Genomic DNA, 18,449 nt, shown 5'->3' on the forward strand with positions numbered 1-18,449 from the left:
GTGTGTCCTGCTCCTGTGAGATAGAACAGAGCGATGCAGACAAAATGAAATGGGTCCCAATCAACTTTAATCATATCAGTAATAATCTAATTACTGGTCAAGTTCTATGGTTTTTTTTCTTTTTTAGCCAATTTTATTAGTTTATATGTCAATAAACACATTTCTGGAAAATGTATTACAACCTACACTAAACAAGTACATATTAACACATTAGCATCAGAGGTAAATAAGTGACAGTACTTTAAAAGTAAACACCACGTTTACTCAAAAAATAAAATATTTCTGATGATAAGCATTTTGGAGACTACAAAAAATTAATTTCTGCACTCGTTCTGAAAGCTCTGGAAAACAGAAAAAACACACACTTAAACTGGATTTCTGAGACAAATTTTAATGGAGCATCAACAGCATGATCGTATGAGTTGCAGGATGGCCGACGGAGAGAAAATAAAGGCTGGACAGTTTCCTTCGTCAAAGCGTGCGATGGTGATGACAGTGGGACAGTGCCTTTAGTGGGAGAGTCTTCAACTTCCACTTCTTGTCCACGCTGCAGTGTCTCCTCACACTTCATATTCACAGTTCACAGTGCCGTCAAACCAAATGGCGTTTGAGTATTGAGATGATTCAGCAGGCTAAATGTAGAAACCATACAACTGTGGTGTCGTACCAAATCATGCTGTCGTCTTCCGCCTTTTTTCTGACCTCCACATTTATTAACAGTCTCCATTAGAACAATCTAATGAAGCAGAAATGTCACAACAGTAATCTTGGAAAATAACATTGTTAAAGTATCTAACTTTCACATGTGTAGGAATTTCCAAACTCCACTGATTAAATCCGAGTCTGTTTTCATTCATTTGGAATCGGTCATGTGTTAAACATCGAATCAAATTGACATGGCAAAAAAACAGTTAATTCTACTGTGAAATAATTCCTTGTGCTTGCAAAATAAGTTAAAAAAAACAAAAAAATACTAATCCCTCCGTTCATCACCCCACCCCGCCGTTCCCTCACCCCTGCAGTTCCTTATGGGCCTTATTGAACGTTGCCCTGTGTTCTTCTACAGGCACGGCCCCAGCCGTCTTCATCTCCTCGGGCTGAGGTCCTTCGCGCAGCCTCGGGGCTGTCAGAGATGGGATTTTGACGGTCGCTTTACCGCCAGGCCCGGTTGAGCAGTTTGACCTCTGCCAGGCGTTTGCTGATCATGGTGGCAAAGAAAAGGGCGAAGAGAACACTGCTGATCAGCATGTAGTCGTAGTCGTCCTTTAGCACGTCGAACTGCTTCGAGGGATAGACCCGCGTCTGGTAGATGTCCAGACCATAGGCCACCACCTACGAGGGGAAAAAGTCATGATTACATTTAAATTTATCTGAAGGGGAGAAAACAGCCAAAACTAATAATAAATACGATCATACTGTTCACAACCACCCACTTCATATATATCCATTCAGTATTTATTCATTTGTATTATTGATATTGTTTATGATTTACAGAAGCACTTTGTGCGCGCACGAACACACACACACAATAGTTCTACCTTTATTTTACATATTGTTCACCCTCCTCATATAATGTTTGTCAGTATCGTGACTCACCAGGCACGTGGACTCCAGTCCAGAGGGGGCAGTGTAAATTCCTCGTACTCTTGATACAGTCTGATTGTAGTTGATGAACCACTCTGTACGGATCAGCAACTCTGGTGCATATGGTATCAGGTTCTCTTCACTGGAGAGAGAGTGAACAGGTTAGACAGACAGACAGACAGACAGACGGGGAAAAAACAACAACGACAGAAGTCACTGAAATGTTTCAAACCAAACCTGGAGGACTCACCGGCTTTGCTCAGATACTATTTCTGGCCTCCGAGGGTCAAGGAACATCTTGGGTAATGACAAAATCCCTCCAGATGGTAAGCCAACTGTGACAAAGAAAAGCCAGAGAAAAATATTTTAAAAAGGCCACAGGCAGACACAAAAGATGGGTAACTCAAACATGTAAAGGGAAAAATGAGCTTTGACTGGACCTCACTGAAACTTACTGAGCAGATGGCGGCTGGTGATGCCCTTATCAGTCAGTGTGGCCTCCAGCGTAGAAATGGAGGAAGGAAAAATGTAAGACTGCTGAAGCACCTGTGGAGCATGTGGCCGATCCAGTGAGCTGAACACGGTGCTGTTGTAAAGCTCCATCCCCTCGTACAGCTCAATTACAGAGAACTCGTTCCTGCGAGACTTGGTGCTCCAGTATTCATACTGCGAAGTCACACAGTGGCAGTAGACACATTCAGAAGTGGGATCACACGACCCTCAAGGCATCACCAGCATTCCCCTTCCACATTTGTCTCTTAATGTGTTCGATGTTTGATTACAATGTGGGTGCTTGGTCATTTTTATACACCTGCAGTGAGCTAACACTGTATTCTTACTGCAACCAAGCAAAGAGCAGCAAAACACGTCCAAATCATTTTGATTTGCATCCTTTGGAGTGACTTTAGCGTTCAGTTATACTCACCACCACCCAGTTTTCAGAGTGCACAACATGCACTGGTCCTCTGGCCTTTCTCTGAACAGCCTCGTGGATGATGCGACCGGTCACACCATCTATCAGGAGGATCCCGATAAAGCTTCGCTCCTGATGTGTGTCTGTGCTCTCTGTCACCACAGCCAGTAGATTGGGGTTCAGGTACTGTGAGAAATGAGAAGAAACAATATTCAGCATCTTAATCAATGTTGAAAAATACGTGTTCTGTTCATCATCATTTATCATTTGGGGTATAGCAGACTATACACGGGCAATACGAAGAATCAGGCCACAGAGTTGCACAACAACAGTCAGGAGTGTAGGAATCCCAGCAGAAAAACATGGTTTATTCTTATTCAGTCAGTGCTGGAGAGCGGGTATGATTCACTGGGGAAACAGTGACATGAGGCGCAGTATTTCTTGGAAAATGACTTTTCAGCCTACATCAGTGACTCGTCAGTTTCTGACTGGTGTGGGAAACAGAGAAGTTGAGACAATGCTGACCAAATCCAGCATCAATAAGAGCAATAATATCACTGTCAAACTTTCTCACCGCTCCACAGTGTTAGCCAGAAGTCATCATACCTTGTAGAGGACACTTCGGTCTCCCATTACTCTGCCCTGAGAGTGCACATGCTCATTGGGCCTTTTCCCTTTGACCGAAACAATCCTCTGTACCTCAGTGGGGATGACAACCTCCCAGATGAGCTCGGTCGACAAGTCCTGAGTGCACAAAAACATCCAGATTCATTCTTCCTAAAACGTGTGTAAAACTCTTGAGCCCCGATGTGAAAAGAGCCTTGAAATATTTCACTTGCCGTTCGTAGCCTGTAGCCAGAAAGTCTTCCCTGGCTGGAGTCAACGAGATAAAAGAATATGGAGGAGGCCATCTCCTGGAGCTGCTGTAGCACATTCTTTGTAGAGGGAAAAGCAGACACCTACGGAAAAATACAACACAATTTTTACAAGTTGTCTCTGGTTGACCAGTATCCCTCAACTAGAAAGAAGAAAACGATCACAATTAAATTTTACATGTTTGTACTGGAGGCTCACTGCGTGCCACTGACCTTGTACTGGTCGTCAACAAGAAGTAGGACTTTAGCATAATCCTGGTCCATGAGAGGCAGCAGGAGTGACTGCAGTATTGGCTGAGGCAGAGCAGGTGGAGCGATATGGCTCTTCTTTCCAAAGATGGGGTTGAATACATGGAGTGCAGCCAGGCCTGTGTCCTAAAAATGCAACAAAAATATAAGAAATGGCATTAAATAAATAAATACAGACCACTTCTACAGTGACACAGGTTAGACCAATGAGTTCCTCTCAAGTGCTGCTGCAGGAGAAAAAGTCTTCAGCTGCTGATCTGCTGATTTCACAGTGAAGTCATTTGCTGTGTTTATGTTTGTCTGACCCACACGATAATGAAAGAGACTCCCACCCAGAGGTTTTTGAACCACACGGCTGAGAGCCCTTGCTGTTAGATACCTTGTCTTTGATGAGCAGCGTGCACTGTGGCGGATGAGGGAAGTGTGCCGTGGTCCGTTGCACCATGAGTTTGAAGGCTGCATTAGATGGCACGTTCTCCAGGTAGTGCCTCCACAAAATACTGCCAGTCTTGCTGTCAATCCCAAAGAGCTTTAAAGAAAAAAAAGCAAAGGATGAACCGTGCTGGAAAAAAGAGAGTTTCAGAAACTCCCGCTTGAGTCTATTTATTAGTGTTCCATTTCACTCTAGGCCTGCTCGACCACAGACAAAACAAACTAGTTTGACCACCAGTGTGCAGCACAGCTCATCTCTGCCAAAACACGACCAAACAGAGGGCAGAGCTTTAGTCTCGTACCTTCCCAGATGCAGTGACCATAACCATCATCTTCTGCAAGTTGAACTCATCTCTGGAGAGGTTCTCGATGGTCACGTCGTTTTTTATTTGGCTGCGAGGCTTCCGCGCATCGTAGAACAGTTTCCAGAGGTGGGCGATCCACGCCTGCAGCAAGATGAGCTGAGAGGACAGCCTCTTCAGCACCATGGACATCAGGCCGTCTGAACACATCACAGTGAGAAGACAGAAGCAGCTTAATGACTTTCAGTGGAGTTCAGTCACATTTAAAGATGTAATTTGTTTCTTGTAGTGCATGTTGTGGTATTGTTAATGCAAGCAAAGCACAGGTGTGTAAAATCTAGATCACTGTAAACAAATATTTGTTTGGCTGCTTATTTCTCATGTCATCAATGAAACAACGCAAGAAACCAGACCACAACAAATCTGGCTTTGTAGAAATATTATATGACTAAATCTAAACGTGAAATCAAACAAAGGGATGTAGGGTGACTAAAGGAAAGACCCTTACGATCCATTAATCAAGTTCAGAGTATTACCTTGAATGGCTGAATCCAAGTGCAGCAATTAAAGCAAGACAAACACAAAAGAAAGTGAAGCCAATAGCAACCAAGTGAACACACCCAAGAATCAGTTCAGCCATCAGGCATCCAGCAACCTCGAAAATTAAAAAAAACTAAAACACTGATGATTACATGCAGGTGCTGAGCAGTTGGAAGTAGGATAAAAATGAAAGCATCAATTCAGTGGATTTAATTATTAGTTGTATATTAACGGTAAATTGTAAAATGACGAGATAAGTTTGACAAACTACCCCTACGATTAGGAACTGGACAGCCGCCTTAAGTTTTAAGGCATATGAGAATAATAGATAAAATACTGAAAGTTAATCCACAGCAGAGATTAGTGTTTAAAGTGGGAAACTTGGGAGGAAAAAAAACAGCAAGGGATTCTGGGTTGACATTTACCGGCCTTCTTGCCAAACTCTCCCTCCAGCTCGGCCTGCGTTCCTGTGAGAGGCAGATCCACCATTTCCATTGTCACCACATCAGACAGGGCCTCCTCTCTTGTCCACAACACACGCCCTGGAAAACAAGACTCATAATTGTTCTGCAATCATTCATTCCACTTTCCACACCCTGTGACAGTGTGCAGTTTGTGTTGACGTTTTCCATGAATTAAAACTTTTTTTTCTCTCCCATCGTGCTTGTGGAAAGGACAGGATTATGTGCACATGATGAAAACTGAGAGTCTGTCTGTGCTCCACATAGTGGTCAGATGTTGGCAGCATTTGTGATGATTAAGATGTGGAATACCCAAATGTTATCATGAGGCAAAGCATGGCTCACCAGTCTCCCTGCACTTTGGAAACATGTATTTGATCCCGACAGTAAACACAGTGACACATAAATCAAGCTATTTCCCCAGTCAGCGTTTGGCTGCTGGCTATAAATCCCAAGTGACTTCTACAACCCACCACCTGCAGACAGATCAAAAGCAAAAGGTCAAGACACGAGTGTTTTTGTGGGATCGGGCCAAATAAATCTTCTGAAAAAAATGTCATTTTGTCAGTTATTTTTTGACTATGGGCAGTATTTTAAAATGCTCTGACTTTGGCGCCCCTCGGTGGTAGAATCACAGACGACCCCCTGATGAGAGCAGACAGAGAGGCAAAGCTTCCCGTTTCTGCCATCGGTACCTGGTTGTTGTAGGAAGGTGAGTGTGTGGTCCTCTGTCTGCACTATGACCCTGTAGCCGACGGCGTCGTCTTTCTTGAGGAATGCCTGCACATACAGCTGGAGGAAAGAATAAAAAGGTGAACATCAACGCCTGATGAGCACAAGCCCCCTCCCAAACTTGACCGATCCACTCTGAGAGTAATCATATTATTGACTTGACCAAGCCAGATATCAAACATGAGGGAGAATCGCTGGGATGAAATCTAGACTCACCCTCTCTGGTTTCCCACCATAAGGATCCAAAGGGAAAATCAGTGTTGTGTCTAGAAGTCTGCGTCCAGTTTCTGCATTAAACAGGTTTAGACTGCAGGCCTGTAGGGAAGGAAACAGACCATCATATCTTTCAGCAATTAAAAAAAACAAAACGATAATTCCCATTTGATTTTCAAATAAGTGTTAAATGAAGCTCAAAAGATGTGAAATATCTCTAACTTTGTTTCCAAACAGCCACATAAAAATCCCAATGAAGACAACTTTAATCTGTTCATCATGATCAATATGTGAATCACACATCAAAGATACAAAGAGACAACAAAGACGATACTAAGCCTGCTGACCTCGACCACAGTTAGCACAAAGGCAAACCACATACTAATACAGATCAGAGAGTATGACTCTACATTAACTCACGGTTTTATTCTTGGGCGACATGACAGCAGCAACAGTCTTCTCTCCAGTGGTAGCAAATGAAACCAGCATGGCCTATGAATTGAGAAAAATGCATCAACAACAGCTTGACCCCAACATTTTTGGATGGCAAATATTACAAGTAGTCTGGGTTATAATTGTCCCAAGTCTGGATCGCGTATGAGGAGAAATGAAAGGCAGAGAAACAGTCACGTACAGGTTTGAAGTCCCTCAGCGTAATGATCTGCCCACTGTTGAGCTGGAGGAGCAGGAAGTGTTCGGGCCCGAGCTGAAGGAAGAACTCGGACAGCGGCTGCCGGGCTGCGTTGGGCTGGGTGGACACCAGAACTGGTTGGAAGCCGGGGGTGACTTCAAGTCCCAGTGACTAAAAGAAGACAAACGGTAGCACACTGTGAAAGATGGTGAAAAGCATTCACTCAGAGAAAAAGAGGTATGAAGACAAACAGCTCCACTGCGTAGGTAGTGAAATGCAGAGTAACAAGGGAGAAATGCAGACCTACCCAAAGCAGAGCATAGGATGCACATGGTCATTTTACAAAAGGACAAGGTTTATTTTGGTGAGTACCTGCAAGGGGACCTGGGTCATCTGTAAGTCTGTGTGCAAATCAAGCATGTACAGGGATACAGCTGCAGGGTCTATGCACGTCAACATCCCCTTGCCGATCACTGCACAGCTGGCCTGTATGTTGGACAGCCACGGGGCTTCGACAGAGATCTGAAGATAGCACATTGGTTTACATGATTAATTTTAAAGAGTTTTACTTTATCTTAAACGGCCTTTATATACTTAATTCCACAACTATAAATCCATATTACCTGCTTGATTATCTCTCCATCCTCTGCACTGTATGCAACAATAGCAATGTGGGAATGGGGAACAACTCCCAGAGCATACACTTCACCATTTCCACCAGAATACATGGCCTGGTAATCCACGGTTTCACTGTAGAGATCAAGGAAACAGACAGCTATACATTTTTTACAATGCCAACTTTAATCTTAAGCACACACGATGTCTGCTTTTAAATACCAGACATTTCTGCTTCCTATTTGCTGCATCCTGTTAATGCTTGAATTAATAATTGTGATGAACACATCCATTTGTTCATGTTCGACCTGATCTTTGCGAATGTTGGAGTTGCTACTTGAATGATTGTATAAATAACTCTCACAATGTTTAGAACATACTCTCTTTTATCCTCCATCATTTTTGATTCAATATTTTCATGACATTAATTCAAATGAATTGTTCTAATTTTCCCCCAAACACACAGTTTAATGCCAACTGTTACCAGCATCTTATGATGTAGGCTGTACTTTCTACAAAAGCATTCCAGCAAACAATATACTTTACGTTCTCCATGCTCACCTAATAACAACAAAACATGGCCACTTGCCTTTCTGGTAGATTTTCTATCCATTTTTGATGACCATTTGAAAGGTAATGGAGAGAGATGATGGTTTTCTTCAAAACAGCCACGTGTTTGACATTGTCTTGATGTCCAATTAAACATGCCGACTGGAAACTAAAACGCAGAATAAAACCAGTTAACATCTGATCAAATTAAAGACAATTCGAATTTTAAGTACTGCCAGTCAAGGAAGCAATCACCTTCCAGAGTCGAGCACAACCTCCCAGTTCAAACCACCAACATTTATCTCCCAGGAGCGCAGCAAGCGGCCATTACCGACCACCAGCACCGCATCTAGGAGGCAAGAACAGTTTAATGAATCGTCTGCTTTCAATAATGGAGCTAAAATCTATGTAAGCTAAACTGCAATGGCAAAATCACCCTGTCCATGTTGCAGAAGAGCATCAATGTTCCCCTCTGGCCCAGTCTTGTCCACATGTCGCCAGACTGTAACAAGATATCGAATAAATACTAATATCACAACAGAGTATGTTTCCTAAGAAGTGGGTCATCAAAAGACAAACAATACTCACAGAGGTCACCCGTCCGAGTATTGAGTGCAGCAAAAACATTGTTCTCAGTTGCCAGAAGCACCTTTTTGGATGATTGGAGCTGTGTGTCGAAATGGGAAAAGCGAACCTTGCCGATATATTGTTGCCTCCTATGAAGCACAAGACAAATAACAGGCTGTCAGGAGGTCAACAAGCTAGTTTAAACTTCTGGCGAAACCAATGCTTGTATCACTCCAGGAATAATCACAAACACCAGTGTTATGACACACAGTTCAAACCAAAAATGTGTGTGTGTGTGTGTGTGTGTATAGTCTACTGATTATTATCAGATTGGCTGTCGAAATGTTTAAAGCCAATTTCAATCATATTTACAATAACTCAGTGAACTTACTGGACCATTGGTTTCATAATGTCAAATTAAAAATTGTGAACAAAGAGCAAGTACGCTAAACAAAAAAGCGACAGTCCTTGTATTCATTTTTCAGATTTTTTTTTTTTTGGCCTGCTCTTTCATACAAAGTCCACCCCAAACACACCGGGTCGCAGCTAGTGGCTGTGACAGGTGTTAGCATTAGCATAACCACATTAAAACATAGCTCTAAATAGCACATATATTTCATCAATCGCTACATTCCTCTTACCAGTCAAATTTTCCTACTTGATCCTCAAACACAGCCTCGACGGTGCCGTACAACATGATAAAATTCACACACAACAAAATTAGCTTTGCCATTGCAGCAGTTGCTTTGGCTTGCTCTTCAGAAGGAGGAAGTCGGAAGTTGACCGTTTTCCTTTTTGTCCTGTGATGGAAGGTGCTGCCACCTACAGCTGAAAAGAGGTATAGCTTCAATAAATGTAATTCAGCCAGTTTAAGATAGAGGCTTAAGATAGATAGAAGCTCATATAAATAACAATAATGTAGCGATAATGTTCCTCCAGTCAGTAAATTAACAGGCTTTTTGTTCAAGATAAAATTAGTTCTCTTTTCTCTCTTTTCTCTTTTTTTTTATGCAGACACGAATATAAAATTAGAATTTTACTCATGATGATGATGATGATGATTTGGCACATAATTAATAACAAAATTAATTGCAGAAACACGTGTGTACAGAAGGTTAAATGAAGAGAAGAAATGAAGGAGACCATACTTTTCATGTTTGGTTGTTATTCTTGAATAAAGCCCAATTGCTATTGCGGACACAGTGCTGTTTACAGTAAGGTTACAAGGAATGTGAGTACTATGCTTGGCTTTTTGTACTGTCCATATTATATTGGGCCAGTGTTTCTCCAGAAGGCAATTTAGTCATTCCTCAGATTTGAGAGAAAATGGTCCAATTTGTTGAGGACACATTCACTATTATTTTACAAGAATGTTAAACTAATCATGATTCAACATACTTGTTTCTTTAGTCAGACAATAAAATAAAATAAACAAGGCTTAGCTGTCTTGCTCAAGGGGAACAACTGCAACCCAAAGGAATAAATATTATAAATGACCTTTATGATGTATTTGTATTGTTTGTATAAGTTATAAATGTAATGGTGAAAATGGCAGTTTATTTGTATGTGCTAAATGGGAATTGTATTGATAGCACTGGGATGAAAAACTGTGTGTGTATGATTTAAAGTTTGGATGAAATGATGTTGGTCTAACTGATGTGAGGTTGTGAGCGCCCCCTACGATTTACTTTCACAGTTTGCTCTTCCACTAGCTAGTTTTTTTTTCTTAGGGATTTCAAGATGGCGTCGAGCGGAGGAGATGGGGAACACGAATGGACAGCGGCAGTGCGACCGCTTTTATCAGCCTCGTACACCGCTTTTGAAACGAAAGAGCTACCTCAGCTTATTGGGTCTATAATCAACAGGTAACCGGTTACATGTCAATAAAATCCATGGCCTATTTACTAAAATACTGGCCGTGTCCACCCAAGAGTGAGCTAACTGGCTAACTTGCTAACCTCAGCTTGGTGAGTTCAGTTCGATGGGAAACGTTACCCGCTGAGCTAACGTTAGCAGCTAGCAAGCTACTTGAGTTTAACTTGCACTGGCATCGAGTCAGTTGCTGACGTTAGCTAACATTAGCATATTGGCTAACTTACTTAAAATGCGATTTAGCTTGCCATGTCAGGTAACTCATAAAGTTGTTTGAAACAAGGAACGACATATGACTGTTCAACATTGATCTTTGATATAACAGCATTGCTTTGCAAATATTAATCGACGTCGCAGCGGAACGTTTAGAAATTTTGCTTCATCATTAGCGAGCTAACACAAACATTAGCCAGCAAGCTAGCTAATGGGCCTTCCATTGGACTGGATAACGTAACGTAGAAATGGCCCAGCCACAGTAAATTTGACTACGTCAGCTAACTTTAGTTGGCTAAATTAAATTATGTTTGTATGCTTAGCTTGTCATATGCAGTCTACTCTGGGCATGTCAGACAGCTTATGCTGATTAATAATGTCGGTAGGCAGCCAGTTTGACGTTATCTGCTCTTGTATGTATGTGGTTAGGCTGAAAGTAGGCGGAACCTTGTAGCGTTACTCTTCTAATTTTTGATGAGGTAGTAATAAGTCGCTGTTAATGTATCATTGTAGTTAATACGACGATAACTTAATGATACTGATGCTTCGTAATTTAGATGTAATGCTAGAGGTTGTATAGAGAATCCGACATGGTACTACTAAGCCGAAAGGAAGATGGTGCAATGCCTGTCACGGAGGAGGAACTTGAGTGTCAGGCGTTTTTTTTCGGGGACTTTTTTCTTCAAACTAGGTAGTAAATGCAGATTTGGCTCTGCAGAGTGCCATGCCAGCATCATCATGGAGTGATTATCGAGTAGCCAGGTTGTCACTTGACACTCCTGCGGTGACATCAGCTGATCCCTGTGGGCATTCAAGCGAAGGGCTTCCTGCGATGTTAGTAGGTTTCATTTTCTGAAGCAGCGTTCAGGCTACAAATATGAGCAGTAATACTGCTACCAGGCCTGTTTTGTTTTCACATGAAACGACCATTTGGCCCGGTTTGCATGTTTGTTATGTCTATTGCTATTCTGATGCTCACTCAGTACCCACGGTTTCACATTTAAAGCATTTTTTGTTAGCAACATTTTATTGACTGTTCACGAGTTCAGGATACTGAATGTGGACAGACACACATACATACCTATATATACTGCATATTGTAATGGTGTGACATATTGAAGTGGTTTGTAATGGCACTTGAGCAGATGATGTCTTGGAGGCTGCAGAAAAAAGACAGGGTTCATGTGCCTGTGAAGTACTTATGCAGACAGCAAGTTGGCCACACAGGTTGGTCTCCAATCTCCACCAACACAGTCTGCCTTCCCTCTCTCTAGAAGTATGTGATCAGATCACAGATTGAAGAGGTGTCACTTGACTTGAGCATTTTGTGCCATTGCTGGATGGATGGTGTAGGACACTGCTTAGTCTATTGACAGAAACATTACATAAGTGGTTTTGCCTGGTCGCAAACTGCAGTTAGTCCAAGTTGATCTTTTTTGTTACTTTTTGGTTACTTTAAAAAAAAAAAAAAAAAAAAAGTTGTATACATTCTATGTTTGTCCGTATGTTTAATTGCTACTGCAACAAAATAGTTTTCCAAATTGGGATCAATAAAGAAGCAGTCTTAAGTCTAGGTTTGTCAGTCAGAAACGACTGCAGTAACAGTGTGCTCAAAAGCATTGATTTTATCTGAGGACAATGCACAATGTACTGCCACAATGCTGATAGCAGGGGTCAGTTCTGTTTTATTGTTACTTATTTGACAACTCATGGGTTAGAACTCAATAATAAACTGTCATTGTTTGTTAAGTGTGGCAAAATGCATACAGATATCCCTATACAATAATATTTTCTACAGGCCTCCCTAGGAACCTTTTAATTGTTGTGCCTCAGTTAGCAACCACAAAAAAAGGGACAGACACAAAATTAAAGTTTAATCCAGAGGTAATACAGTACCAAACATAAAGCCACACCATTTCACTTATCATTTGCACAGTGTTAATGATAACTTTTGCAAGCGTGTTCATCAGTTCTTCATTTTTGTTTGTCTAGATCAATGTATTTGGTAAAGGAGGTGATCGGATTGTGGCAAAATGTTGTAGGTGATATTACATTGATTAGACTTGTGTTTCTCATGCCAACAACATGCCATTGTCTGTTCTGTTCTGTCTCTCCTAACTCCTCTCTAGAAAGAAAGGCCATAGAGATGTTCTGTGTAAATTCATAATGAACTGTATTTAATGGGATGTTCCGCTTGTCATTTGCAGTGAATCAGACATTCTTCACCATGACAAACAGTATGAGCCTTTCTACTCATCATTCGTGGCACTCTCTGCACACTACATCACCACAGTATGTGGTCAAAGTATGTATCTTGCTTTTTCTCTTTAGTGTAATTAATCAGAAATAACTACTGTACCACCATTCAGCCCAAATATTTAAATGTTACAGGTTTGGTTTCTTCCAGCCAGCAAATTATTTTTGCTTTGTCTCCTTAGTACCGAGAAATCAGCTGCTGTCGGTTGCTGCAGCATGCAAAGTATTGATTGAATTCTCATTACTCCGCTTGGAGAACCCAGATGAGGCATGCGCAGTATCACAGGTGAGAGCAACAAACTTTATGGGAGATTCTAATTTTGTCGGACTGCATTCAACTTCCCAGCCACAGACAAAATATGTTTTCTCTGTCAGCCATGTTTGTTTTTACATTTTGTGTAGTTAATTAGACATTAACCTGCTTTTTCTGGCTATGTATGTCAGTTTTGTGGCTGAAAGTACACTACTTATGTATAAACCCATGTGTTAAATTGAGTAATACTGTTTATTTTTCTGCAGAAACACCTGATTCTTCTCATAAAAGGACTTTGCACTGGATGCAGCAGACTAGATCGCACAGAAATCATTACTTTCACCGCTATGATGAAATCTGCCAAGTTGCCTCAAACCGTCAAGACCCTCTCAGATGGTGAGTGTCCCTTAAGATCAAAGTTAAACAATACTTCAGTCATTATGACACAACACTGCTGGTAGTAACATGATTCATTTATTCAAAAAAAGAACAAGCAGAATCATTAAAAATGGCCCCACTGAGGCATTTTTGACTCTGACTCTTTGACTTGTTTTGAGATATTGTTGGTTTTACAGAATATCCCAAAGACCTTTTAAAAACAAAACAAAACAAAAAAATCTTCAAAGCTTTGGTATGTGACTGAGAAAATTGTGTCATTTTTCATTCAATAGTGGAAGATCAGAAGGAGTTGCCCAGTGCTGTGAACCCAGAGCTTCGACAAAAAGAAGTGCAAATGAACTTCTTTAATCAGCTGACTTCAGTTTTTAACCCCGACCTTACCACCATCTTGGCCTCTCCATCAGCAGCACACATGCAGGCAAGTGTTACAGACCAGCCCTGCAGCTGCCTGCTCCATTACTGTCAACAGTAATTGACAGCAAGTTAACCACAGCAACTTGTTTCCTCTTAAAAGTGTTTGACTGAAACTCCCATTTCAACGTATGAAAACATGTGAAACAGATGCTCTTTCACTGCGCTAATGGTGATTATCATCATAGTTATTGTTTTTCAACTCTCTTTCAACTATAGGCTGAGAGTGATTGCGATGACCAAACCACAGATCAAGCCATTCAGGCCAAAATGAAAAATGCCTTTGTCTCTCAGAATGTGTCAAGCTTACAGGAACTTGGTGAGTAGTTGTTACTTTGTTGTAGGACATTGCTGGTTTATAATTGCTGAGACTGCTTGTTTGCAGTAATAAAACCATATTTGGAATACATTTCTTTATGGTTAATTTATTTTATTTTTTTTAAGTATATCCACTTGAAGTATTCACTCCTTTAACATTATGTTTCAGGGCTTGACATTAACAAGCAAATTTACTATTCACTTGTCCAGCACTCTTTTTTCATTTGTGTGGTCCAGTCGTAGTTCTTCTTGGTGCTTTGTGGAGCCTGAAGGAACATTGCCGCTGCTGTTTTTCTGAGATGAAATGTTTGAACTGCATGCGGTTCCCACTCTGAGGAATACTTGGAGCTACTCCTGATTAGTTGATCAAGGCATTCTGAGTTGAACACATTGTAGGGAAACAAGCATTCATTTCAAATCAGCATTTTGAATATATCCATTTGTGAAGACACTTTCTTCTTGTTTTGGACAAGTGGACAAGCCTTAATGTCAAGGTCTGTCTTCTCTGTTAAGTGATTTCCAAACTGAATGTTCATGTGGAAGTTTAAGGCCTCTCAGTGTGGTGCATTTTCCTTTGACCTTTTCATGCCACATGACCGTCACGAGTGGTAATTTTTCACTGTCATTAGTGGAAAAATTGTACTCTGGCTGATTGCATGGATCTTAAAAGATTTAGAGTTTCAGAGCTTTTGACATTGTACTAAAACATTTTTTCCATAACCTTTCCTTCTAGGTGGGTCTGAGAAGTTGCTACGAGTGTGCCTCAACCTGCCCTACTTCCTACGCTACATCAACCGCTTCCAGGATGCTGTATCAGCGAACTCATTCTTTATCATGCCTGCCACAGTGGCTGATGCCACTGCTGTCCGCAATGGGTATTTTCATACATTTATGTATTATATTAAAATGTTAAAATGGCACGTTTTAGTGAAATTTATATTATATATTCACATTTTGTTAATGGGCAGTATAACCAGTTAAAGTTTCTGCATTTATATTTGATGACTGTTGATGCTGTTTTGGAAAAGGTTTTTTTTTCTTCCCTCTCCCAGCATTCAGTTAACTTTTATGTATTTCAAACCCACACCCAGATTTCATTCACTGGTGATAGATGTAACCATGGCATTGGACACACTTTCCCTGCCTGTACTGGAGCCCTTGACACCAGGGAGATTACTGGATATGACTGTGCTGGCTTTGAGCTGCCTCTATGCTGGTAGGTGAAATACAATTAGACTGTCCAGTCATTCAAACTGCAGACTCAGTCACAAGCAGGTTAGTTGCTCTGGTTAGCTGGCATTTTTTCATGCTCTATAGTATTGAAGCAATTTGGGTGGTGCCATAAAAGTAGTGAAGTTCAGAACTGTAACAGTACCAGGTGAAAGAACTACTACTGTACTACTTTGAATCAACACTTTCAGTCATTCTCTGCATAGGATTTAAATTGTTATATGTTAAAAAAAAAGTTTTTTAAAAAAAAACTATTTTTACTCATTTTAGGTGTGAGTGTGGCCACTTGCATGGCCATTCTGCAGGTAGGTAGCGGCTTGCAGCTTCGCTCTGCGTCCACTGGGAGTAAAGAGGAGGACTATGAAAATGACGCCGCCACAATTGTCCAGAAATGTGTGAGTATCACGAGTACAACATTCTCAGTGTTTGCCCATATGTTAGTAATGAGACATAGTCTGGTGCTACACAGAAACTTTACTGACAAACTTATAAGTGTTTACAACTTCCAATAATGACAGAATTGTTGTGAGATATATTTGTATTCTGACTGTGTCAATGGGATCTAGAGGTTATTGTCTCATATTTTGACTGCTATGGTGGTATGTTTACCTTAACGAGATACAGCAAATTTAAGGCAAATTTGTTTTGCCAACAGCTAGAGATCTATGAAATGATTGGACAAGCCATCAGCAACTCCCGTAGAGCTGGAGGAGAGGTGAGTACGCGTTTGAGTGCTCTAGTAGAATAGTACAAGAATAATGTTACAGTACTTTATAATATTTTGATAAATGTGCTATTACTGAAGTTAAAAATCCTGTCAGAGTTTTTTACCAGATAAATTGTTGGTGATTGTTTTTATTTGTGTACTTCAGAATTATCAGAACTTCCAGCTGCTTGGAGCCTGGTGCCTTCTGAACAGCCTGTACTTGATTCTGAACCTGAGCCCCACTGCCCTGGCGGATAAAGGGAAAGAGAAGGATCCGCTGGCTGCCCTGCGAGTCCGGGATATTGCTGCACGCACCAAGGATGGCGCAGGATCGCCTAAACTTGGTCCTGGCAAAGGGTATTTCCAGTGAATATGAAAAGAGTTTAAATCCTGCTTCTTGTGTCATTTTATTGTCGGTAGTCATAGAGGATTTTTATTTATATACGTGAAGGTGTGGACAGTAGTTAATGGAATAAAATCTCTGAAATGCCTACATGTTGTCCAAGAAGGCCTGCTACAAGAAAAGCCTACGTTTAAAAATAGATTGTTCTTGGTAAAGAGTGAGTTTAATGGCTCATTTAAAGATTAAAAAGCACAAACTGAATATTTGTGATACTTCTTATTTTATTATTACTTTTTAGAAAAGATGTCACACTTGAAAAGTGATGTGTGCATCAATTGTTTTTGGCATTTTTGTTGTTTTTCTGAAGACATCAAGGGTTTGGAGTTTTGTCCGTTATCCTGGCCAACCACGCCATCAAGCTTTTGACTTCGCTTTTCCAGGATCTGCAAGTTGAGGCACTGCACCGGGTAAATGAAGCAACAAATATTCTTCCTTTCTCCTGTCATTTTAAAGAAAATTCATATCGTATAAGAGCACTGCATCACTGTAGCGATTGTAGACAGGAAGTGTCTGCTGGAGGCATTGCAGTGAATACAATTCAAGCATTCAACCTGTTTGAACCTGTTAGGCTTTCTATATGACTTAATGTCGTGTCAATGTAAAATGATGTTGGGGAAAAAAAAACGAAGATCTCAACATGAACATATACAGGAAGAACCACCTATCACAAGCATGGAAAAGGAACCCTCTATTCCTTGAAAGCTTTGTTTCCTTATTCTAATTCCTCCCTCTGTCCACCTGCAGGGTTGGGCGAGTGATGGCCCACCAGCTGAGCTCAACATCATGGCTCAGAGCACGTCCATCCAGAGGGTCCAGAGGCTCATTGACTCTGTGCCGCTGACCAATCTGCTCTTCACCCTTCTCTCCACTTCCTACAAAAAGGTGCGGCCATATATTTACACAACTGTAATTTGCATGAAATCCTGTAGTGTGAAAAGAACAGTGATAGATTATTGAGCAGAAACCTGCGATAGCCTATGAGAGCAAGCGTCACCAACCAGATGTTGACGTTACTCACCTGTAGCTTGTGCAGCAGAATGTATACACAATGTTGATTCCATCTTCTCAGCCGTGACTTCATCCACAGTTATTTCTATTGTTGTTTTTACTTTGAAACATAGCACACAAAAGTGCAATGAGCTGGCAACGATGGTCTGCCTCCATCTTTTTTATTTTTTTCGCAAATATCTTTTATATCCCTAGTCCACTCTGAAATCATCTGGTATAAACTGCAAGTGTGTGATCCTGTGTCTTGACTCAATTGTCTGCCGTGTGTTCTTATGAGTAAAATATTAAATCTGTTCTTGTCTTGCTTCCATCAGGCTTGTGTTCTCCAACGTCAGAGGAAGGGCTCAGTCAGCAGCGATGCCAGCGCTTCCACGGATTCAAACACCTACTATGAGGATGATTTCAGCAGTACAGAGGAGGACAGCAGTCAAGGTACTTTATCATTCTGGATACCAGCAATTACGCCATCACTTGAGGAGGCCTCCTTGAAATTCAATGTTCATGTTAGAGTATTAGCAACTTGCAAAACAAGAAAGAATCATGAGTCTGTTTTTTTTTTTTTTTAAACATAGTTTTAACAGAATTAATTAACGTAATTGGAGTGGGACAGCTGTTGTGTTTACTACACCGTGCTTCTTAAATATTATGAATTTGAAATAACATTAAAAAAATGCAGTGTAGCAAAATGGATTTCCAACAAAAAGAAGATGGTGGTAT

General features: G+C 40.9%; 2 protein-coding genes across 6 annotated transcripts in view; one reads left to right on the top strand and one right to left on the bottom strand.

The window, feature by feature from the left end:
• Positions 1–375: 375 nt before the first annotated feature.
• On the bottom strand, positions 376–9,435 carry emc1 (ER membrane protein complex subunit 1). Its single transcript, XM_076741111.1, has 22 exons — positions 9,305–9,435; positions 8,685–8,812; positions 8,533–8,598; positions 8,352–8,445; positions 8,137–8,265; positions 7,556–7,682; positions 7,305–7,454; positions 6,936–7,103; positions 6,722–6,793; positions 6,305–6,403; positions 6,052–6,148; positions 5,321–5,437; positions 4,356–4,555; positions 4,001–4,150; positions 3,586–3,747; positions 3,337–3,456; positions 3,104–3,241; positions 2,510–2,683; positions 2,040–2,250; positions 1,835–1,919; positions 1,597–1,726; positions 376–1,332 (listed from the first exon to the last, which is right to left on the bottom strand). Exons 1-22 carry the CDS (start codon positions 9,394–9,396, stop codon positions 1,153–1,155), a joined length of 2,889 nt encoding a protein of 962 aa, XP_076597226.1. The 5' UTR covers positions 9,397–9,435; the 3' UTR covers positions 376–1,152.
• A 962-nt stretch (positions 9,436–10,397) lies between these two features.
• The window catches only part of ubr4 (ubiquitin protein ligase E3 component n-recognin 4), a 50,866-nt gene continuing 42,814 nt past the window's right edge, over positions 10,398–18,449 (top strand). For all 5 annotated transcript variants that reach the window (XM_076741106.1, XM_076741107.1, XM_076741109.1 and 2 more), the window contains exons 1-14: positions 10,398–10,528; positions 12,956–13,053; positions 13,187–13,290; positions 13,524–13,653; positions 13,929–14,074; positions 14,287–14,386; positions 15,119–15,260; positions 15,477–15,601; positions 15,886–16,010; positions 16,271–16,330; positions 16,488–16,678; positions 17,032–17,131; positions 17,469–17,606; positions 18,047–18,164. In XM_076741106.1, the coding sequence (XP_076597221.1) occupies positions 10,404–10,528; positions 12,956–13,053; positions 13,187–13,290; positions 13,524–13,653; positions 13,929–14,074; positions 14,287–14,386; positions 15,119–15,260; positions 15,477–15,601; positions 15,886–16,010; positions 16,271–16,330; positions 16,488–16,678; positions 17,032–17,131; positions 17,469–17,606; positions 18,047–18,164 (1,702 nt within the window). In that variant the 5' untranslated portion in view covers positions 10,398–10,403. The remainder of the gene's footprint in view (positions 10,529–12,955; positions 13,054–13,186; positions 13,291–13,523; positions 13,654–13,928; positions 14,075–14,286; positions 14,387–15,118; positions 15,261–15,476; positions 15,602–15,885; positions 16,011–16,270; positions 16,331–16,487; positions 16,679–17,031; positions 17,132–17,468; positions 17,607–18,046; positions 18,165–18,449) is intronic.

This window comes from Chaetodon auriga, chromosome 10 (genome assembly GCF_051107435.1).
Source record: "Chaetodon auriga isolate fChaAug3 chromosome 10, fChaAug3.hap1, whole genome shotgun sequence".
Classification (NCBI taxonomy): Eukaryota; Metazoa; Chordata; class Actinopteri; order Chaetodontiformes; family Chaetodontidae; genus Chaetodon; species Chaetodon auriga.

What these genes read in the sequence shown, in the direction of transcription:
- emc1 (XM_076741111.1), bottom strand. Translation starts at nt 9,396, where the DNA reads ATGGCAAAGCTAATTTTGTTGTGTGTGAATTTTATCATGTTGTACGGC. An exon ending in ATGGTGGGAAACCAGAGAGG is followed by an intron (nt 6,149 to 6,304) that starts GTGAGTCTAGAT and finishes TCTTTCCTCCAG; the next exon opens with CTGTATGTGCAGGCATTCCT. An exon ending in ACCGAAGTGTCCTCTACAAG is followed by an intron (nt 2,684 to 3,103) that starts GTATGATGACTT and finishes CATTTCTCACAG; the next exon opens with TACCTGAACCCCAATCTACT.